At 51.8% G+C, this 23,450-nt stretch overlaps 1 protein-coding gene across 2 annotated transcripts in view; it reads right to left on the bottom strand.

Moving 5' to 3' along the window:
• The window catches only part of ITGA11 (integrin subunit alpha 11), a 42,718-nt gene extending 20,299 nt beyond the window's left edge, over positions 1-22,419 (bottom strand). Inside the window, exons 1-7 of one of the 2 annotated variants that reach the window (XM_034066435.1) lie at positions 22,248-22,419; positions 15,524-15,635; positions 5,366-5,475; positions 2,879-2,970; positions 2,532-2,646; positions 911-1,038; positions 115-263 (exon numbers count right to left, since the gene is read on the bottom strand). In XM_034066435.1, coding sequence (XP_033922326.1) covers positions 115-263; positions 911-1,038; positions 2,532-2,646; positions 2,879-2,970; positions 5,366-5,475; positions 15,524-15,635; positions 22,248-22,299 — 758 coding nt within the window. In that variant the 5' untranslated portion in view covers positions 22,300-22,419. The remainder of the gene's footprint in view (positions 1-114; positions 264-910; positions 1,039-2,531; positions 2,647-2,878; positions 2,971-5,365; positions 5,476-15,523; positions 15,636-22,247) is intronic. The other variant, XM_034066436.1, reaches the window with a different exon arrangement.
• Between the last annotated feature and the right edge of the window lie 1,031 nt (positions 22,420-23,450).

The raw sequence follows: 23,450 nt of genomic DNA, 5'->3' as shown, positions 1-23,450 counted from the left end.
TTTAACCTAGTGCTTTCTAAGCAGCAAGAAACAGCAAAGGGAGGAGAGGGAAGAAGAAGGAACAATGATTTTAAACTTGCTGCCAGGATGAACAGGAAGGTGAGTGGTGTTTACCGAGCAAACTCTATCCCATAGGCAGTCCTGGTCTCTGTACCTCCTCTTTGCTCTATGTGACTGGCAGCTGCAACCACATCTTTTACAGACCTGTAGTCATTCAAATGAAACTCATGGACGACGTCTTCCCCATACTGAACAACTCCGACCTGGGGATTAAAGGGGTATCACAAAGGATGCAACAACCTGCTGCATAGCCAGGGCCTGCACCCTTGGTCAACCACATGGAATAACAGCCACTGTCACAATCAATCTCTGTCCCCATTTGCTCCAGTTTTCCGTCTATGGGATCGTAATGCTTAAATGTATTTCTATTCTCAGCCAGCTCTCACCCATGTGCAGCCCCCTCCTCCTCTGCTATAAAGGTTGGGGTGATGCAGATGTGCTGTGCCCCATTGCAGCCCCCAGCATCTCAAGGTGGGACTAAACATGGGGTTATTCGTGTTGATAAAGGCACAAATCCCTGCCCACACCAGCCCATGATTACTTATAAGAAGAGGAAGGAAATCAATCCCCAGCTGCCTCAGCACAGGGACATACTTTATATTTCCATAGGATTTCACCCTCCTGTGCCCGGCTGGGCTGTGGGGCACTGCTCTCCCCATAGCTCATTGATGTGAGCAGCATTGCCATGGGCTCAGCTTTAAAATCCATACATTGAAAGGTCATTCTGAGAACCCCCAGCACCAATAGCATCACATTGGCAGAAAAGGGGGCACTGAAAAGGGCCCTGTGAGCATGGCCAGGGGACCCTGAGTGACACAGGGGGGGACACATGAGTCATGCAGGGTCTTACTTGTATCTGGCCAGGGCCAATATAGAACTTCTTCAAGATGTTTATGAGGAAGTGCTGAACCTCAACCCAAGGATAGATGCTGTTTGATCCATCCAGGACTATGATGATGTCCATGTACGTCTGGCATCCTGCGAGAAACACATGGTGTGTTACTGAGAGCTTTTGGCAATGAAAGGGGAGGTTTAGGGCTTCATTCCTCGCAGTCAGGTGCTTGCTCTTATGATTTGTTTGGGGAAAAGGCTTATTTTGGTCATTATAAGGACCTTTGGGCTTCAGGAAGGTAGAGAGAAGCCACAAGCATCCTCTCTGCCGAGAAAAGCCTAGAGAACTTGCTAAGAATAACACTCAGCTGCATCTCTTCTGATTCAGATTGAAGCCTTCATCCGGTCTAATATCATTGCATACTTCAAAGAGTGGCCCCTGCAGGCAGGATCCGGCCTCCGCTCCTCCCGCAGAGCAATGCTTTCCCCCTGAGTCACTGCTCAGCCCTGCCTGAACTCGCCATAGAACAGTCGGGCATTTCCTCCCCTTCCCATTAAATCCTCTGCGAGAGGCAGCCAGAAACCCCGGCGAGGACCCCAGGGCTGGGCTCTGGATTAGGCAGTCAACTGGTTTTCAGTGGGGAAAGTTGCTCAGCATCGTTTGTCTTCCTTGTGCTTTATAGGGTTATTTAGGGAGGCTGCAGAAAACCAGAAGATGTTGGATTTTCCAGGGACAGATTTATTGGCCCTTCCCATCTACTGCAGGCATTTATGGGTTAGCGCATCCATGGAGTCACACAGGGATCACTCTATCCTTGTGGTCCTCAGCTGTGTGCTACCACCTCGATCCCCTGCTCACCCCAGGAACCCCTGCATCCCACTTACTGAATGGCAACACCATGCTCATAGAGTCATAGAATCATAGAATAGTTAGGGTTGGAAAGGACCTTAAGATCATCTAGTTCCACAAGCTTCCCTCTAAAACACCACTTGCCCTTTGCAGCAAGGGCTAAAAGCATCTCCTGGCCATAGGCTTGGCTTTTACTGCCTCTGCCACCCAAAAGTCCCATTTTCCCATGCCCTGCTTTATGCCATGAGTATTACCCAACACCAAAAGGGTGATGCCGCTGGGACATCGCACCCTGGGCCCAGCTGAACAAGGAGCTTCCAGGAGCCCTGATGCTGCAGGACAGGCTTCTGCAATGTATTACCTGTTACAGGAAAGCCGGGAAGCTGATTTAATCCCTCAAAATGAAATCACGTATCCCAAATCACAGATTTGGGCCAAGTTATTCAGCTTTCAGTCAATGAGCACTTTGTTTGGTATGGCCAAGATCCGAATTCTTTCCCTATTTTGCCTTCCTTGCTGCGCTGATAAAATAGTCTGGATACTTTTATATCCAGCTTTGGAAGAAGAAGGTGGTTTTTGTCTTCCCTGGGTGTCAATCAAAAGGAAAATGTTTACCAGATGTCTGTGTCCGTAACCCCCTTTGAATCACTTCCCTGCAATCACTTCCTCTGCTCTCTTTAGCACTGACATCTCTTTGTTTTCTCAATGGGATTGAAGGGATTAGGGAACAGGGATCCCCTCGGGCTTCAAAGGCAGGGTTAGAGCTGCAGGGCACCACTCATTCCCATACTCTGCAGAGCCGGAGCCACTGTCTTGGAGAACCTGAAGTTGGAGTTGACCCGGGAGCACATCCCTGTGGTGTAGTAGGAGCTGCCGCACTCATGGGACCAGAGAGGGCTGCAGGCCTGGGGAGGGAGATAAAGCATCAGGGATGGGTTGAAAACAGACACTTATTATTGCTGCTTCACTGCTATCCTCTCCTTTGGCATCGTTTTCCCCATGGAAAGTGAGGTTTCTGAGCCCTGCAGTGCATGCAGTGTGTGTATAAACACATTGAGACGTGTATTTGCATGCATTTACATGCCGTTGTACATGCATCTGGGTTTACAGGCTGTTGTAAGAGCCTCCTTTCCTCACCAGAAAGCTGTTGTCCTTGGGGTTGGTGGCCAGGCTGAGGCCAAGGCGCATGTTGTCCTTCCGCTCGGAGACATTGGAGAGCGTCACCCGTCCTTTGGAGAGAGGATGAGGTTAGGGACCACTGCTGAGCAGGGATGCTGAGCAGGGATGCTGAACAGGGATGCTGAGCAGGGATGCTGAACAGGGATGCTGAACAGGGATGCTGAACAGGGATGATGAGCAGGGATGTTGAACAGGGATGCTGAGCAGGGATGCTGAGCAGGGATGCTGAGCAGGGATGGTGAACAGGGATGCTGAGCGGGGATGCTGAACAGGGATGCTGAACAGGGATGCTGAGCAGGGATGCTGAACAGGGATGCTGAACAGGGATGCTGAGCAGGGACGCTGAACAAGGATGATGAGCAGGGATGCTGAGCACCCATCCCACATCCCCGAGGTGCTCCCCATCATCTCTAGAGCAAGAGGGATCCAGGTGCCTGCTGCAGGAGTGATCTCTGCCTGCTTAACTGCAGACTTTGTGCTTCTGATTTGTTTTGCACCAAGATGAGAATTGGTTTTTCCCCTTCAGATGCCACAACCAAGGCAGAGAGAAGAAGGGAATGAAGCTGTGAGTCAGGGATGGCAGCTCTTGTACTGTCAGTCTTCAGCAATAAACCCCTCTCTGAGCAGCTCCAGCATCTCAAGGTTTATTGCTGGACCAGCAGGCATTTAGTGCCTGATTTATCACTGTGCATTGCTTTTGTTTCCCATGTTTCACAAGCCAGAAACTGGGAACAGCCCCCAGGGCAGCCCTGTTAATGCCAATATCATTGAGCTGTGACACAGACACTGCCATTCCTTTACTTAGGGGCTCAGGGCGATGCAGCTCCCTGTGACCCACGGCTCCTCTTTGCTGTTTTCCTGAGAAGCAAACTGAGAGGGAGGAAACCAGACAATTAATGGTGAAACTGGGGGTTGCTTTCATTTCCTGTGGCCTTTGGAAGCTTCTTGCTGAGGTTTAAATTGAGGGGAGGCTCAAAACCTGAGATCTATAACCCAGAGCTCAAAGGAGCTCAGCTTCCAACAACCCTCATCCCCTGCAGACCAACCCTGAGCTTGCTTCACCCCACCATGGGCATACACCACAGCAAAGCCAGAGGAGAAGGGGCTTTATCCCATGTCATAAACCCTCCAGCATCCCAGCTGGAGATGGTGCCACCCACTGTCCTGCTCTGGTACCCAAGTACCTCACCCCCTGCGACCACAGGGTCAGGAATCAGCTCCTGCCTCTGCACACTGTGGACATCTCTGCTGCATCACTGTCAGCTTGGCATCCCCCGTGCCTGGTGTTACTCAATGACCTCAGTGCTAACCAGACAAGTGAGTGGATTGGGAATAAACCAAATAGGATGTGCTCATGGAGCCAATCTGTTCATTTAAAACCCATTTTCAATGGAGAAAAGATTGCTTTTTAGCAAGACCCAAGTTCACACACACGAGAGATTCATCTCCTTGGAGAATCCCAATGTTCTCACAGAAAAGAATCAATAAAAAGGGGAAAAAAAAAGAAAACTGTTTAAAAAAACCTTTAAAAATCTGGAGCCCATCAATCAAATACTGCAGAGGATCCAGATTTCCTCCTCCCTTTATCGGCTCTGGTAGGAAGCAGGAGAGTTCGGATTCATTATGATGAAAAATGAAGTGAGAACAACTGCTCCAGCTGCTCCAATGATAAATCCTTGCCCCAAACCCCAGCGATGCCCCTCAGGACCATGAGAAAGTCCCTGGCTCTCACATTCCCTATGGAGATGGGGATGTGCCCATCGGGTGTCCCACTCCAGGCAGCAAAAGGGACCTCTTGCACTGCCTTGACCCCAGAAGGGCATGTCCTGATGTTGTGATATTGGCATGGTTGGTGCTAGACCAGCCCAAGAAACCCTGACAAAGAACCTGCTTCCTCCATCCAGGGGGATGGGATTGGGATGTCTGTGGGATTGGAGCACCCCTGGGGTCTCTGCTCCTGTAACAGCACTGATGGGGCCCAGAGGTGATAGGGCTGGGTGGTAATTCCCACATTCCAAAGCCATGGGAACAGGCAGGATCTTGGGAGCAAAATGACTTTTCCCAGGGCATTGCTGTGGTGGGCACATTGTCTGAGCATCCCCTGAAGAGGGAATACAGACACCACCATGTGCAACCAGGTGTTTGCTAGAGGGACCTTTATCCATTGATAAGCTCATTCTGATCATTTAATAAACCAGTTTAAGCTATATTAAATAAATTCTGTACTTCCTTCTGATCTGCTTGATTTTACCCCAATATTGCTCAAAGCTCAGCACCAGGACTAACAATAATTCCTTATTTATAAACCCTCCTAAAACATGCAGCCCTCCTGCTTTTGGGGACAATCTTGCCCTTTTGGGACAAGAGGGTGCATCTTTGCAGCCCAAAGCAGTGATAACAAGCACCACATTAAAGCACCCATCTCCCCCCCTCCATGTGTGGTACCTAGGTTGAGTTTGGTGCAGTTGCTGTGGGTGTCACTGGTCACAGGGCACTTGTAGACATCTCCGGTCTTCTGCTGGCCATTGGTTTCATAGGGAGCTCCCACCACCAGCCTGTGGGAAAGAGGGGTCCATCAGTGCACAGAGGATGGATGGGAGGTATGGGAATGAACCCACAGACAAGGAATTCCCAGCCCAAGTCCCTGGCTTGGTCCAGGAGGTGTCAGGAGAGGGGACATCATCATCCCCCTGATCTGACTCAATAAATGCACTAATTCAACTTCCCCTTCCCATGACAGCAATAAGCTGGGGATGATGACTCAGTGCTGCTTGGAAGCAATGCCCATCAGATACCAAAGGAAGGGTTTATATCCTACTAATAATACATAATAATGTGCTGCCCCAACCCTGGCAGTGCTCAAGGCCACGTTGGATGGGGCTTGGAGCAACCTGGTCTAGTGGAAGGGGTTGGAGCCGGATGAGCGTTATGGTCCCTTCCAACCCCAACCAGTCTCTGATGCTATGAATAGCAAGGAGGTGATGCAGCAGTAACAGCAGCTCACACTGGGATCCACATCAGAGGTATTTTTCTCACTTCTACTCATAAGACTTGACCAAACCAGCACAAAACAGCAAACCAAAGGAGGAGGAGAGCAGGACCTGAGGAATTTGACCATTCCTTCCAGGCTAGTTCAAAAATACCCTCAGCCACGAGTTATTGGCATCTTCTGCTCCCAATGTGTGTGCCCAAAATAAGTCTGCTCCATTGCTTTTTTGCTGTCAAAATCCTATCGGTGGATCACCAGATAAACAGGACCTCTATTGTTCTGCATCACCCTCTGCATCAGCTGGCAAAGCAGCTGTCCCCAGCACAGATGTTCCCTGTTGGACCAGAAATGGTCATTTCTGAAGCTGCTGCTTCTACAAAGACACTGAACCCTCATTCCTTCATTCCATCACTGTAAAATGGAATTGCCACCAAATTAAAAGCTCCAAATCCTAAGCAGCTTCAAGGATCCTCATGGAAACACTTCCTGTCTTACAGCTTTGCTAATGAGGATATTAATTAGGGGGAAATAACCATCATCTGGAGGTGTCCTCAGTAGCATCCAGAAGCTCAGGGAAGTCTGGTACCTGCTCCCATTGCTCATGCCCCTCTGCCACACTGTCAATGCCCATTTGCTCATGGTCAGACATGGAAAGATGGAAGAGGTGAATGGTGGGAGGGGAGAGTAAAAAGACCTTGAAGATGGAAAGGAATAAAGGTTGAGACACTTGAGGAGATAAAGTTCTCATTTCCTAGTTCTTAATCCCCAAAGATTTAACATAAATGGGATTTAAGATGAACTCAGAGCAGCTCCACCTTGATGCTCCCCCCCTCTGGAATCCTATCCGGGACTTTCCCATTGATTAACATCCACATATTAATACTGTCACACTTCCTATAAATAAACATTCCTGAACACCAGCTGTTATTAGATCGAAGCATCTCATCCAGATGCGAGACGGTGACGAGGGCAAACCGCATTCCCCCAGTTCCCAGCCCCACGTCAGGGCTGGGAGCTCGAAGACAGCCCAACTATTCACAGCCGCTGCCAGCAATGTGGAGCTCATGGAACCAGAATTCTTGTCTCCCAAAGACAATGGAACTGTTTTCCCTTTCCAGTTAAATGTAAGTGATTAATTAGCTGAAACTGTCACATTCTCATGGAAACTTGGCAGCTTGGGATGAGGCTTTTCCAGCTGTTTGAAAGGTGCCGGTCACAAGGATGCTGTGAGTGGTCCCCAAAGTGGGTTGTCAGAGATGCTGCTCTGCTCACCAGCTCACAGGCTGGATTGTAAACCATTTCCTTCACTTTGTGGTTGCAAATCTATGCTCTAAACGTTGTTTTTCTGTTAAAAGGAAGAATTCCATTCCAAATAGCTCAAACCCAATCACAGCATCTCACTGCAGCAGGGAGCCCTGCTCCATCCCCGCTCTCCTCCTCCCCACACACCCTTGGGTCACCCCACATCTCCCCAGAGGGTGACAATCCCCCCCATCAGCCACAGCCTGATGCTAAACAAGCAAAGCCTCTGCAGCAGCCGGTCCTTGCGTCATGGCTTGGCTAATAAATGAGGCCTTAAAAGCAAATAGGAACCAAACCAACCTGCCCTCGCCTTCCTCTTCATGCGCTCCGTATGGGGACAACAAAAGCAAAATAGAGGGGATTAAAGGCAATGGGCACAGACTGCTCAGAGCAACACGTCTGAGGATGTATATTTAGCTTCCATCTGGGAAAAACAAGGGAAAGAAGGAAAACCAGGCTGTTGGAAACACCCGAGGAGCCTCAGCACAGCCACCGGAGCGGAAACCCAGCTTCTGCCTTGCAAGCAAAGCCCCCATGCAGGGCCTGCTGCTGGTGCCCTGCCCAGGCTGCAAGCATCATAATGATGTGTTCAACTCAATTTGCATCTCTTTTAACACTGGTTGGAGGGGTTTGTTACACGTGAGCAGCGTGTGCAGCTCACAACCAGAGCTGCTGTTGTGCTTCAGTGTCTGAGCAATGCAATCACAGCAGCTGATTGAGTTATGGGGGTTTCTCCCAGTCAAAACATGATCCAGTGGAATTCCCTGTGTCACAGACACTAATTCATGCAGTTCTCTTGGTAACGAACCTGGTAAATGATGTTTGGCTGGATCACATCTCATAGGAAAACATCCATCCTGATTTGAGGGCATCAATGAGGGAGAAGCCAGAGTTTCCCTGGTTCATCCTTTCAGAATCCATGGATGTATCCGAGGGTCCTGCACTGGCCCAAAAGCATGTGCCCATCCCCAGCATCCCACCATCCAACCAACTCTGGTTCTGCTTCAGTTATTCCATCCCTATTTATCTTCATTTATTATTCCCTCCTGCATTAATTGCTGGTTTCTACCCATTGCCCTTTAAGTGCCGTTGGCCTTTCCCAGCCCTTTCTCCTGCCAGGGCTGTATTAACCAGCATCTTTGCCCAGACATAGCTCAGCCCCTTGCCCCATACACATGACGATCCCATATCCCAACCTGAGCATCCCGCAGAGACCCCCTCAACCTTCCTCCATCCAACAAATTCCTGGCTTTTTAATGGAATAACCTCCCCTGGCACATCAGGCTCCCTGGGTGCATTGAGGAGATGTTGAAAAGCTCATTTTGAGCCTTAGGTATTTTGATTATATGGAAAGAAGTCAGGGAAGGAAGGTATGTCTCGCTGCTGATCCGGGAGCAGGGATTAGGGAAGGAATGGAGACGCTGCTATACTTTTCACAGGATTTTTCAATCAATGGGACACTTAATCTTCTGTAAGGCAAATTCACTTGCAGCTAATTTAGTCAAGATGGAACGGGATGAAGAAGTGATTCAGGAGGTTCAGGAAAGGGAGGGCTCAGCAATGGAAAACTTGAACTGGGATCGGAGCTCCTTGGAGGGAGTGGGACAGAGAAATGGACCTTGAAGGGGTTTTCTCCATACTGATGGAAAAAACCCCTTAGTGGGGTTCCAAGGAGAGGCTCGAACAGTGGGGAGGCAATGAGAGGGGGCACAGGAGGATGTGGGACCTGAAAGGGTTAGGGTTAGGGTCCTTCTGTGCAGCCTCTGGCAAAGCATTTGACCAACCTCTGGTCAGCTTTTCACCTTTAAATAGGAGACAGCTCTGTTGAGGAGCAGGGGCCATGCAGGATGGAGCTGCTGATGGGCATTAGAGCCCATAGAGCCTCTCCCAGTCTCCTTGTATTACCCCACTTAATAGAATCATGGAATGGTTTGGGTTGGAAGGGACTTTAAAGCTCATCCAGCTCCAACCCCTACCACGGGCAGAGACCCCTTCCATTGGAGCAGCTGCTCCAAGCCCCATCCAACCTGGCCTTGAACACCTGAACAACCTTAACAGACCATCTACTAAGTACTTAATAACCTCATAGACAACCTAACACTACAGTGCTCCATCCCCATCTGGGGTGGTCTGGGGGGTTTCTCTGCCTGCAGACTGTGTCCATCTGCCACTGATGCTCACAAGCACCCTTGGTTGTTATTCCTTCAAAGGCTGATCACTGTTCCTCCTCCTTTAGGACAAACCCTCTCATTGCAAAGCGAAACCCAAACACGGCTGTAATTTCCCCTGTGGCCATGCAAGCCGGGAATGATGCTCCTAATTACACATCCCATTCCCACAGCACGTCTGCAAACCCCTCCCGTGTCCGGGTAGGACCATCTCCCATCACACCAAACAGCCACGTCATGGGCACAGCCCTGAGGGGACCCAGCCCCAGGACATGGGCACAAACAGGGTGTGAGCCCTGCTGGATGCTGCAGCAATCCCACAGCATCCCAGTAAGCGAAATCACTGGTGCTCTCCTTAAAATAGCATCGGACAGTGATGCAGAACACGTCTGAGGAGCTCACAGCATTCTGTGGTCAGCAGTAATGATACTTGCTTGTTTTTCCTGCTGTAATTCTTTCCCTTGTACTTAGGGTATTGCAATAAAGAGGTGTTTACAGGCGAGGCCTCTCAGTGATTCTTGGCCTGGCTGTGGGTTTCCAGTGCAGTGCAGGGATTTGAGCTCCGTGTTCGCTGTAGGCTGCACATGTTCCTCGGGACTCGTGTGTTCTTTGGCTTCCTCCTGCAGGTTTCCAAAGCAAATGCTGGTCTGTGACTCTGGTTCTTTCCTGGTGCCTCTTGCCTTCTTCCCCAGTCACCCATTATCACCAGTTAACAGCATATGGGGGGGTCCCCCACCCATGGGTTTCTGCATGGGAGGCACTGGTGGGTCACTAGCTCCAATATCACAGCTCAATCCAGCTGCCCTGGACTGGGCACCAAGGCCCCCAAGCTCTAAACAGTGAAGATGTGGTTGCAAAGGCCTTTTAATGGGTAAATAACATGGGCTGGGAAGGACCAAGACCCTCTTCCTCCATAGAGATCTGAAGTGAGCAGCACATGTACATTGTGGTGGCACAGGACTCAGTGTCCATCCACCTCCAGCCTCACTATAGTAGGGGCACTGGTGAAGGGATGCTAATGCCGTGGTGCAAGGAGGCAGTTTTCCTCTGTGATCCAAGGACTTGGCCTTAGTCTCCTCCAGCTCTTCCTCAAAATCCTGGTGCATCTCAAAGGGGAAAGAGCATCCATGCATCACAGCAAGCAAAGGTAGGCTGGGGAATCAGAGGTTTGGGAAAGCCAAAGGAAAAAGCCTTTGGGAAAGCCTGTCCATACAGGCCCTTGTCCCAAGCCCCTCTCCAGCTTTCCTGCAGCCCCTTTAGGCACTGGAGCTGCTCTTCACTGCTGGCTTTGCTGTGTAGCCCAAATCCCCATTTCTGCACATGGCACCCATCAGATCCCTTGAGAACAAGAACACCAAGTGCAGTTTTGCTTTCCTGCTGGATGGGGTGGCAAACACTTTCCTTCCTCTTCTTGGTTTGTAACAGGGTGAGCATTGCTTTGCCTGCAAGGGGATGTCCTCCTGCAAGCCCCTCTCTTCTGCAAGCCCTGCACTGGGTAACAGGGACCACATCTATTTCTTGAGTAGATCAAATGCTCTCCAAAAACACATGAAAGAAAGGAAAGGGCCCAGCCTTGCAGCTGATGCAAACCAGCCCCAGAGCCTGCAATAACCACAGGGCTCTATGGCCAGAGGATCTGCTGCAGGGATGTCAGATGTCCTGTGTCCTCGAAAACACCCTGGGAAGGTGCCAGGCAAGGCAGTCCCAAAAGGCCCAGTGATGCTATAACAAAGCCTATGGGGTTTTCTGCGATAAAAAGGCCGTATTGTCCCAAAGAAGGGACAATCCTGAACACAGGAGATGGGGTGGGTAGCTGGAGCATCCCACACCCTGCGGGCAGCCTGTGCCTGCAGCCCTGGCATGGTGGGAGGGAAGGCTGGGAGCAGACATGATCCCTGTGCCGGAGGAATGCTCTGCAGTTATGTACCCTTCCACCAAAATAATCCAGGCACTCGGGTATGGGCCAAACCACAGGAGAACGGGAGCCAAGAAGCCGCTCGCAGTAGTAGGGAAATAGCAAACCTTTAACTGTTTTTCCAGATCAGCACAATTATAGCCTTGAATCCACAGAGCACATTTCTCTCTGTTCTCCCTCCTCCTTTTTGCCTTTGGCCAGGCTTGGACTGGAAACGTCATGTCTGTGCCTGGAGGTGCCTTGGGGATGGGGCTCAGGAGGATGCTCCATTCCAGGCACTCTTGGTATGGGGTTAGGCTTGCAAGGATGAGCTCGTGCTGAGGGCAGTGGGGAGCTGCGCATGGAGGGGTTCAAAGGGACCCCCCCTTTGCAGCAAAGCAGGGTGAGGACAGCATTAGACATGAGCTCAGGATGGGGAGAATACCTAAAGAGCATCCAGCATCCCAAACCCTGGGCCTGCATCCCTTGAAGCCCATGGGCTCCCCAGCCCTGCCACCTCGCCAGCAGCATCAGTGAAGGCCTGGCCACAGCCAGCTTGGGAATGCTGTGTTTGTTAGTTTTACAGCTTCTGAAGGCTGATGGCTGTTTATTCCCAGGGTTTTCCTTCCACAGCCAGTTCTCCTCAAGCCTCATTTTTCACATAGCTGGAAGCTTTCGATCCACAGATCCAGAAGCCAGCACGAGGCAGAAATCCCAGCACTCACTGCATGGAGTATCATGGATGCTGCTCTCTGCTCCACAACCTGCATCCCAGGCTCCTTTCCCTCTCCTGCTTCTGTACTGGGGTGTCTGGTGGCAAAGAAGAGCTGAGGCCATGGTTGGTGTGTGCTCCTGTGCACATGTGGGAGCAGGGAATGGGTTCTTTTGTCCTTCCTTAGGGAGTGACACAGCTCCTGCTTATGGGATGATGGGAAGCAATCAAGAAAAGCAACTGGGAGAGGAGGTGAAAGATGGAGCAGACTTTTTTACCTTTTTTCCCCAATTCTGGACCTCTAAGAACATTTTCCCCCCAAATCCATGTGATTACAGTTTGTTGGCCACAAACACCCATGAGCACCATGAGAAGAGCACACATGGAGATGGAGCTTCCACGTTTGAGGAACAGGCATCCCATTTGTGGGAACTCTGTTTGCATGATTGAACACACTTATTTTGCTCAGATACATCCATCTACAGCAATAAGCCTTCCTGGACTGACGTGATTCACACCTTAAATACCCTCACAATGACATGAAGCAAGGCATGACCTGGGACAGAGGCTGCTCACCACTACAGGTCAACACCAGCATCATCTCTGCCCTTATAGTAACTCTTCAACCCTTATAGTAACCCTTCAACCAGAACTCCTGCCAGGCCACAGAGAGCTCCCATTTCCCCCAGGTTCCACCCGTGATGCTCATCAAAGATGCTCAGACCCCATAACGTGGGTACCACTCGCACTGCCGACACCAGGAGCACCCCAGAGCAGGGCATCCACTGCCTGACTGCTGCTGTATGGAGCTACTCTTCTCTTTAGGGTGAATTTCAGCAGCCTCTTGTCATTCTTTCCATTCACATACTTGGAGAAGGCGCTTGGGTTGCACCTCCAGCTTAATGAAAGAGGGAGAGAACGTGTTGAGAGAGATGTCTGAAAGCCTCTTGCTGCTCTGGAAGACAGGGAGCAGGGAAAAGCCACCCCTTGAACTGATGAGCTTCTGAGCAGTGTATTCCAAACTTCATTCCCCTCTGGAGTTTAACAATCCCAATTCTTTCCTCCCTGATTTTCCACTATTGGGGTTGCACTTAAAGCCCCTGCTTGCAAATGACCTGGATCCTTCATCAACAGGGTAGAAAAAGGGACATGGTCACAGCTAAAAATATACCTGGAGAATATGATAGATGTGCTTGTATACACTCAAATATGTCTTTACACACACACATACATACATATATACATATATATATATGAGCTGCTTTGAAACCCTTCTAAAGCCATCCACACCAGCCAAAAGCAGCTTTCAAAGACTCAGACTGAAGGATAGGTGCCAAAGTCCTCAGATTCCACATTTGGTATTTGGCAGCCGGGTCTCTGCACGTTGTTATAACCATCACTCCTATAGGAACCCCTTCTGAGATAACCATTTAGCTCCTCTGCATTTCAAAGGCTTTGTTGAGCTCCTCTAGGGTGATATTGAACGATGCTCGTCTGGCTTCTCCCTTTCTCTTGCCAGCTCCTGGGGTTGGCTGGGGCTCAGCAGGACTATTACCCTGTCCTCCCTTGGTTTATGCTATAGACGCTTTGTTTGCTCAGTCATTTATCCTTTAACCAGAGTGAGTCATTTGTAACTGTGTACACTCATTTAACAGAGGCTTTGTAGGGCATCATTGCACATTCAAAAGGATGCTGTACTTATGGAGGGACACACACTGTGTATGGAGCATCCCCTTCCCTCATGCAGAGGAGCCAACAGAAGGGAAACTACAGCTGGGTCCTGCCTGGTGCTGGCAGGAGGGATGTGAAGGGACCAAGATGAACCAGAGAGGGTCTTTGCTCCAGTGTCCTGCTGGGAAAGGAGGAAATCCCCTCCCTTTTCCTGGTCCCCAGTGCTTGACCAGCCCATCAGTGATGGTGGCATGAGGGCAGAAAAGGCATAAGAGCCCCCAGATAGAACAGGAATTGCAGTCTCTCTGCCAGGGCACAGCCAGGATCATGTTTAAAACAGCACCTACAGCTAAAATTGGGCTGAAAATAGTAAAAAGTGGGTGTTTTTCACCAATCTCCGTAGGGCCTTTCCTTTAGAGAGCTTGTTTTGGGCAAAAACCTTTGCAAAGCAGCAAAACCAGCCCGGACAGGCACTGAACCCAATGGCTTACCAAGGATGCTCTGGGACATGGCATGGTCATGCTCCTGGGAGGACTCAGCCTGGCCATGAGCAATCCTATGCTTGGTCTTGAGCTGAAACAGGATCTTGAGCATCACCATCACACAGAGGTGAGTCTGAACCTCAGAGGGGATGCTGGTGCTAAAATACCTCCTCACGACCCATATCTGCCATGGGACAGAGGCAGCTTCATGGGCTGCACCCCAGGCAGCATCCTCCCTTCCCAGCCTATGCCAGAACACACACTCCCAGAAGTTAAGCTGAGCTTTATCCCACCATTCACAGCTTAATGGATATTAACTCAGGTCTCTGCTGGAAGGAAACAGTGACCCAGAGTGGAAACATCAGCACAGGTTTAATTGCAAACAGCTCCCTGGGATGCAGTGGGGACACTGGAGCTCAGAGAGCGCCCACAGCATCAGCATCACCCCATTAACTGCATGCATGGGACCATGTGGGGAAAGCACACAATCCTTGTGGGAAGCTGGGGCTCGGAGCCAGTGGAAAGGCTCACCACAGCCTGCCTGGGCTGCTGGCCCCAGCCTTCCATTAGGGAAGCAGTGAGCAGGCAGATTTGGGGCCATGCTGGTGGAAGTTTGGGAGACCAAGGTTAAACTAAACCTCCCTGCTCCTCTTTGTAGGGTAATAGCTCAGCTTGAGGACACAGGACAGGGTCCAGCCCCATGTCCCCACCAGCACAGGTCTGAGTTTCAGGGGTATCCATCTGCACTAACCCCATGTTTGCTGTCATCCCCCATAGGACAGACCCTTCAATGTCATTGAGCTGCAGGGAATCTGAAGGGGTTTGGAGCTGCCCCAATCCCTGCAGCATCCGAGGGTCCCTGCCAACATCTCTGTGGGATCCCCCAGCCCTGGCAAGGAGCAAAACCTGCCACGACACCCAAAACCTGAGCAAAGCCCATCCAAGTCCCATCCCATGCTCCTGATGGATGCAGGCAGGCCTGAGCACTTCTGCAGACCAGGGCTCCTCGGTGGAAACTGTATTAAAGGGAATGGCCTCGACCCAAAACCCAGCAAGCACTGGAGGCCAAGGGGCTCCAGGAGCCACGGACCTGCCTGGAGCAAAGCCCCATGCACAGCACCCTCCATCCACACACACATCAGATACAAACCACACCATTATCCCCCATATAAACATCCTGTTTGCAAAAGGAAGACTGTTTCTATTCTCTTTTGCCCAGGCTGGCTTGGCACCAGCATCCCCAAGAGCAAACCTCAGTTTGCCTCCATGCAGCATCACTGCCTACCCCAAACTGGTGGTGGGATGGAGCAGAAGGGGAATCCCAATGTTCTGGGTGGGTTGCTTTAGATCCCCCCTCTCCAGATCCCAGCACAGAGCTCACTTACCACTTCTTCCCTCCGATGTCATGCTGCTGCACCGTGTACCCAAAATAGGCTTCCTTGGAGCCAGCGATGATTTTGGGTCTCTTGGTGTCAATGTTGAAGGTGTCAGTGAACCCTGGTGAGGGGAAAGGAGGATCCTGTCAGTCAAAGTGCTGCGATGGGAAGAGAAAACCCCTTTTCACTGCGGGCACAGGCTGACCCAAGAGGCTGGGGGTGTCCATCCATGGAGATATCCAAACCCCAACTGGACACAGCCATGCACAGCCTGCTTGAGCAGGGCTTGGGATGGGAATCACCCTGGGAATGCTGTTCCCACACATTGTACAGTGAGCCCCAGGAGCATCCTACATGGAACAGGGATGGGTTTACCCCAGCACAACAGCTCCATGCTATGGTATCCCCACAGCCAGCAGTGATGGAGAGGAGGCTGCGAGATCCTCACTTGCAGGCAGCCAGCACTAAGCACCCAGGGAGCAGGTATCCCAAAGCTGCAGCTTTAAGCAGGTTCAATTACAGGCTTTAGAGACCTCAGCTGTGCAAGCCCTGCAGGTAACCCCTTCCCCTGCTACCAGGGCAAAAGGTGTCTCTGCTTTTACCCCATCTTGCTGAAGGGTGATGAACCATGATAAAGGAAGGTGGTTTTCATCCAGGCTGCTGTAGAAGTGACTCTGGTGAAGCCAGGGAGCAAATCCTGAGGGATTGGGCTGGAATATCCTCCCTCTGCCAGGACCCAGAGCCAGGGTGCTTTGGGGCTGCTGGAGATGCCCCTTAGCCTCCCCATGGGTGCAGGAGGGGCCTCAATCATGGCCACAGCTTCCATGGGTGCATTCATAGAGAAACAGGGGGAAGAGCAGGATCTGTGCCCGGAGCTCCAGCTCTGCATTGCCTCTAGTCCTAGTGGATGCAAAGTGCTGCAGCACAGAGGAGCTGTGGCTGCCCCATCCCTGGCAGTGCTCAAGGCCAGGTTGGACACAGGGCTTGGAGCAGCTGCTCCAGTGGAAGAGGTCCCTGCCTGTGGCACTGGCTGGAGCTGGAGGAGCTTTAAGGTCGCTTTCAACACAAACTAGTCCCATGGTCTGCATATATCCCATATATCCAAACTATATCCCATGGTCTGCATCCCATAGCCCATGATACCCAGTGCACATCTTTATCCAGAGGCACATACACTTTGCTCAGGGCAGCACCATACCCGAACCCTCCAAGAGTGCAAAGACTTCATAGCCTCTATAAGGAGATGATGGAGTTTTAACTTAACAACGTTATTTCCTCCCTGGCTTTGCTTAAGCACAGAGGGACATGGTCCAGGGAGACCATGGGGGAGATGGTGCTGCGGGGATGGATGCTGATAGCCAGGGTATCCTGGATGTTCACACACCTTTGGGCAGAGAGCAGCTGCTGGGTGGTTCATGCCAATGAAATATCTTAGCATCCTTCTTAAGGAGACAGCTTTAAAAGCAGCAGAAGGATCACATTGGGCATTTATAGGAGTCTAAAGGGGTTGTCAACAGGAGAGGCCGGGAATGGCGCTTCCCAGGCAGAAGAATTCAGGATGGGAATTGTTTTGATAGGCAGGAATGTTGAGGATAAACCCGACTTTGCAGTGCAGATCTGCAGCACTGGCTCCATGAGCAGAGGAGTGCGGAGCGTGGCCAAGGAACGCTGAGGTAAGGAGCTTTGAGATCCTACAAACAGAAACTCTAGAAAGCAGGGAGGGGAAGGAGGCAGGGATGGGAGCCAGCACATTCTGTGGTACATTGACCTGATTTAACATCACAAAACAGACTCAAACCTCCCTGAGTTAACTGTTACCCACTGGAGATGCAGAGGCCAGGACTGGCCATTGAGAGGAGGGATGGGTAAAGGGAGGGATGGGGAGGTCATAGGGATGCTGAAGAGGGGAGTCTTTTGGGTTTATGTATCCCAATTATGTATCTTTATATATCAATAGGTTTCTATATCAATATCTTTATATATCAATAGCTTTGTATATCAATATCTTTATATATCAATAACTTTATATATCAATATCTTTATATATCAATATCTTTATATATCAGTATCTATATATCAAGCAAGGTTCAATTCCAGGTAGCACAGAGGCATCACCATTTGGGTGCAGAGCAAGTGTCAAAGAGGATGTGATGGGTTTGGTTCTGATTCTTGTTGCATTCAGCAGAGGTTTTACACTGCAGAGCCCCAAGCAGAGGATTTTGGGGAGTGGGAGCACTGGGACAAGTTGGGGACCCCCATCCCATGGCTCCTTCATTAGGACACCATTGTGCAGCCAGTCTGGTCATGAAAAGCAACATAACCCCCCAAATAAACATCAGGAATGCTTCATAAAGTGCAGCTGTATCTGAACCAGGGGGAGCAGGGAGAAGGGCTGCAAGGGGATGATGCCACTCATTGTGCTGCAGCATCCCAGGTAGGGATGCAGCAGGGAGCAAGGACCAGGAGAGGTGGTGGGGCTGGAAAAGCAAAATGAACTGGAAGAGCTTCCAGGCACTGGATACAGAGGGGAGGGATTTCAGGAAGCTGCCGGATGAGGGTGCATTAGAGGCAGAAAGGGAAAGGAAATAAATAATCAGAGGGTATTTAAATGGGTTTAAAGTGATGGGAGGGTTTTGAGAGGCTGTCAGGGAGGTTGAGCAGCCCAAAGAGCTGAGCCTCATCTCGTCAGGAGTGACAACACTGTCATAAAGGAGTGACCAGAAGCCACATGCTTTGCTTGCGAGGCTGCCAAGGCAGGAAGGCTCCAAGGCCTCCCTTCCAAACTGGAGCTTCTGCCAAGTCCAAGCTTTTGATTCTTGTCAGGTCAAATACTAAGGGGAAAGGAACAAAACACATTTGGGGAACAATACTGGGATAAACGGCACCTCTCCTGCCAGGAAGGATACAAATAACTCCTCTCCATAAGGGAAACCACCAGGATGGGGATGCTCTCGGAGCCCCAGCATCATCCTCCTGCCCATACCTCTGCCTGTATCCTTTGGGCAGGCAATGGGATTCACCTCTGCAAAGGGGCTCTAGGAAGGTGCTCTAACACATCCTGGTGGTGCTTGCTGTGATGCCCCAAGCCTGTTCTGCTGCCATGAGATCGATGGGGCTTTAGCTCCAAAGCTTTATGATTGAAGAAGATGCAAGTGGGGCTGCTGCAAGAGTTTCCTTCCCTTTGTTTCATGACTGCAAAGGAAGCTGTCAATGTGTTTGCACTGTGCAAACCCAGCCTGTTCACTGTCTGGAGAGAGGCAATGTATGGTGGGGAGAAGCATCTCAAAGGCTGCTGCTGAGTCCAGCCTGTAGGGACCTGTATGAGGATCTGCATGGGCTCCTCTGCTGAACTCTCTTCCAGTATCTGAAGGGGCCTGCAAGGATGCTGGAGAGGGAATTTTCCTCAGGGACTGGAGCAATGGGACAAGGGGTGATGGGTTCAGACTGAAACAGGGAGTTCAGGTTGGATCTGAGGCAGAAGCTGCTCCCTGTGAGGGTGCTGAGGCGCTGGCACAGGGTGCCCAGGGAAGCTGTGGCTGCCCCATCCCTGGCAGTGCTCAAGGCCAGGTTGGACACAGGGGCTTGGAGCAGCTGCTCCAGTGGAAGGGGTTGGAGCTGGAGGAGCTTTAAGGTCCCTACAACACAAACCAGGCTGGGATCGTGTGATTTGCCAAAGACCTGGAGCGTGCCAGGGTCAAGCAGCTCAGTCTGGCTGTTCTTGCTCCTGATTCCACCCTCATTGCTCAAGTGCATAGAGGAGAGGTGACCTCTGCAATGGGGCTGCAGCTCCAGGGACCCCAGTGATCCCTGTATCCTCAGCATCGCTGGGGATGCTGCTGGCCATCCAGTGCTGGGCTGACCCCATCCCCACCACCACATGGGCTCTGGTGGTATCAGAACCTCCTCTACAACCATGCACATTACCTTTCCTTCTCTGGAAATGGAAATATTCAGCTTATCTGGAAAACCTTCTGGCTTTATATAGGGTATTTGGGCAAAACCCATTAAGGCCCGAGGAGGAGCAAGGCAGGCAATGTGTCCTTGTTTCCCTCTAGCTTTAATCCCCTTGAAGCTGAATGAGATGCTGAAAGCACCAGATTCCTCTCCAGGTCCCTATGTCCAAGCCAGCATTTGTCATCAGCTATTAGGAAACAACCCAGGGTTTGGTGGCTGCTGCAGTGGTGGATGGAGAGCCAGGAATACTGAGGATGAACAGAGGATCAGTCATCACCGGCTCGTGTGTTGTAACATTCCTGGTTACCCACAGGATGGCTGACAAACAGCCCCTGGGCGTCAGCTACACCAGTACCTTGTGTTGCTATAGCTCCAGCTTTCTGGCCCCCAAAAGCTGGGGAGGAGCTGGTCGATGGCCACGTTTTGCAGCCCTAAGGAACGTGCTGATTATTCACTTGCAGCACATTCCTTAGTGATAATGCCAATGGCATCAGGAATAAATAGGGACCCTAACCCTAACTCTCTGACTGCCTGTTTTCCATGGATACCCCAAGAAGGTAATAGGTTGTGGAAGGAATGGGGGGGTTGGCTTCTCAGGACCCTGTGTAACTCAGGGGTTGTTGATGAGACCTTGCCTGGCCAGTGGATGGACAACAAATAGGTGAGGTTCCACTTGGCCCCACTGCTGTGGCTGTGCAGCCACCCAAATGAAAGCCACCATCAAAGCCTGGATCCCTTGGGAACCCACCTGGAGAATCCCAAATGTGCCCTATGGAGCCAGCACGATGGTTTTATCAATTGGTGACCGTTTAGAGAGGGATGGAGCCGACTACCTCCTCTGGAAAACTGGACCAGTGAGGGAAAACAGATGCATGGTTTGACACAGGGAAGTTATCACGAATCCATAGGAGGTCACAGGGATGCTCTGGATCCAGGCTGAGAGAGCTGGGCTGGTTCAGCCTGGAGAAGGATCCTTAAGGGGAGACCTGAGAGCAGTTTCCAGGCCAGGTTGGATGGGGCTTGGAGCAGCCTGGTTTAGTGGAAGGTCCCTTCCTCTCAGGAATTAAATGAGCTTTAAGGCCTCTTCCAACCCAGACCATTTTATGATTCTATCTCAGCTCATCCTCCCTGGATCCTTCTGGAAGCTGCAGTGTCAATGAGCAATGAGTCCATCCACTGCCACTGAAGGTGTTCAGTTTAACAAGCCGTGGCCCAGCATCCTTTACCTGGGCTCCCCTACCTTCAGCCTAGAACTGCACCAAAGCCTTGAGGATGGGGAGCTGGCCTGACCTGAAGTTTAGGGACACCTTGGATGAAGCACCTGAGGGTTTGCACCAGCACAGGCAAATGGACCATCCCCAAGGATGCACATCCCAACCTGGTACCCTCAGCTCAGCCCATAGCAGGGTATCACACACTGCACAAACCTCCTTTTACTCCAGGTAGCAAAACACCAGCGTTCTTCCTCATTGAAATACATCAACCCATAGCCATGACATAGCCTAGTCTGGAGACCACCATGGAGCAGAGGAAGCATAAACCCTTTTTGCCAGCACATGGCTCATGTTTGCTTCGGCAGCACTGCCATTGCTGGCTGCTGTACAAACGAACATCATGGGCTGAAACATCCATGGATAGAAACCCCCATGGACAGAATTCCCTATGGATAGACCCACACACAGCAAAACCCACGGCCAGAAACCCTCACGTGGAGCAGTTCTGCCCACCCCAACACGGAGCTGCCCCTTTACCGCATCCCAACTGCCCCCGGTACCCACCCCACATCCCGGAGCAGCAGCTCCCGACGGGGGCTCCCCCCTCGGGCTCCGCTGCCCACGTAAGCACGGCCGGGGCCGTGGGGGGGCTCCACGCAGGCAGCCCCGCACCCGCTGCCGCCATGCAGGGCGCACACATGGTCCCTATTAAGCAAAGGAAGGCGGCTCGGCTGCGGCTTGCTTTAAAGGATGCGGCAGCAACGCAATTAGAAAGGGGGGGAAAGGGAAAGAAGCAAGGAAAGAAATCGCTGTTTTCCATCGGGATGCTCGCAGCCGGCAGCGGGAGGCGTGAGCCGGTGGCAGCGCTCCTGGTAATGGGGAAAAGTCCTTTTTCCCCCTGCTTTCCAGCACTGAGCAGTCCCAGCCTGGCTGCTCAGAGCCTGGGCTGCCTGCGGGAGGGTGCCAGATGGAGCTGCAGCAGCAATGACCCTGCTGGGCAGGCTCCTTCTGCAGGGACAGAGCCCAAAAAACGCCGGCGAAGGGCCAGGAAGCAGCGTGAAACCCCCCTCGTTCCCATCCCAGCCCCTGGCAGGGCTCGTCCCGCACGTATGGGGGGAAGCTGCAGCCTCCTGAAACCAAAGGCTTGCCTGAAACCTCCTCTTTAACTTATTTAACCCCAAACAATCGTCTTTTGCTCAGCCCCCCTCGTGTGCCAGGGGACAAACCACTTGTGGGGCAAGAAAGATAAGTTTAGGTGAAAGGATCGGGAGTTACGGGGGGTATTTTATTCCCCCACCATCTGATGCTTAAGAAAAACATGGACTAATCCTGCTCTAACTGCAGCCCAGCCGAGGAGGGGGCTGGGAGGATGCGGAGCAGCCCTCTCATTCCTGGAGAGCCCAAAGGTCTCCATCCCTTTCCATCCCCCTAGCAAGAGTTTTCCAGCACCCTTATTAACCCTGAGCTTCCTCCATCACCTTCCCCAAACAAGCAGAAGTTATTCCCGGTTCTTTCCCCTTGTCCTGGGAATCGGGGTGGGCGCAGGAAGGGGAACAGGCACTTACCAGGCAGGAGGCAGAGGGAGCAGGCGAGGAGCATCCCGCTGGGAAGGTCCATGGGAACGCCGGCTGCCCTGCTCCCCGGCCCCGAGCATCCGCGGCAGGCAGCCAGCCAGACTGGTAGCCTCACTCACAGAGCCCTTTCCTTATCCCAGCCTTTCCCGGCTCCCTGACAGAAGGCGAGCATTGGGAGGGAGTGGGAGGGACGAGCGAAACTTGTAGGAGGTACAGCAGGAGAGGACGGGAGAGGGGACAGGCTTTGCATGGACACAGCACCCTTTAGGGATCGGCTCCCCAGCAGGGCTGGGATGCTGGGAACTTCAGGCCCATGGCATCACCCCCATCTTCTCCCTGCAGCACCCCTCTGGGGTCCCCTGGAACCCTGCACCCCAATGGGGACTTGGTGATGGAAGGTCTGCAGGGCATCACTGATGGTTGTTCAGTGCTACATCTGCTTGATGCCACCTCTGCTTGGGTACCACTTCTGCTTTGGTGCCACCTCCACACAGGTGCCACTGCTGGGGTGGAGAAGAGGGGGGCTGGTACCCACGGCACCAAGGAGGCTGCTGTGATGCTGCAGGGCCCTGCAGTGCTGGTAACAGCATGAAGTTTTCCCAGCACCTACCCAGCCACAAGAGCATCTTTGCTTGCACAAGCATCCAGGAGAGCCTGGCTGGGAAGCAGACAGCAAAGGAGAAGGAATTAGGTGGAAGCTGTTCCCTGTGAGGGTGCTGAGGCGCTGGCACAGGGTGCCCAGAGAAGCTGTGGCTGCCCCATCCCTGGCAGTGCTCAAGGCCAGGTTGGACACAGGGGCTTGGAGCAGCTGCTCCAGTGGAAGGGGTCCCTGGGTTGGAGCTAGAGGAATTTTAAGGTCCCTTCAACCCAAACAGTCTATAAGAACACACAAAGTACATCAGCATTCCCAGCGTGGGACCTTCTCCCTCCATCCTCTTCCTCCTCAGGCTGGGGACACCCTTTGGAAGAGACACCTGGGAGGCAGCTCTAGCAGGAACCCAGCTCCCAGCATGGCTTTGGGACTGGGACAAGCCCCAAGCACTCACAGAACATCCACACATCCCAGCCAGGGGGGCTCCAGCAGAGACCATCCAGGCATAAAAGCTAAACCCAGTCTGTGGTTAATTCCCATGCTGTAGATATGACCCAGGAGGTCCTTCCCTACCCAGCACCCAGCACAAGCCCTGTTTGTGG

Source organism: Melopsittacus undulatus, chromosome 9 (genome assembly GCF_012275295.1).
Source record: "Melopsittacus undulatus isolate bMelUnd1 chromosome 9, bMelUnd1.mat.Z, whole genome shotgun sequence".
In the NCBI taxonomy this organism is placed as follows: domain Eukaryota; kingdom Metazoa; phylum Chordata; class Aves; order Psittaciformes; family Psittaculidae; genus Melopsittacus; species Melopsittacus undulatus.
Note: the sequence above shows the minus strand (reverse complement) of the source record. Positions and strands in the feature narration are given on the sequence as shown.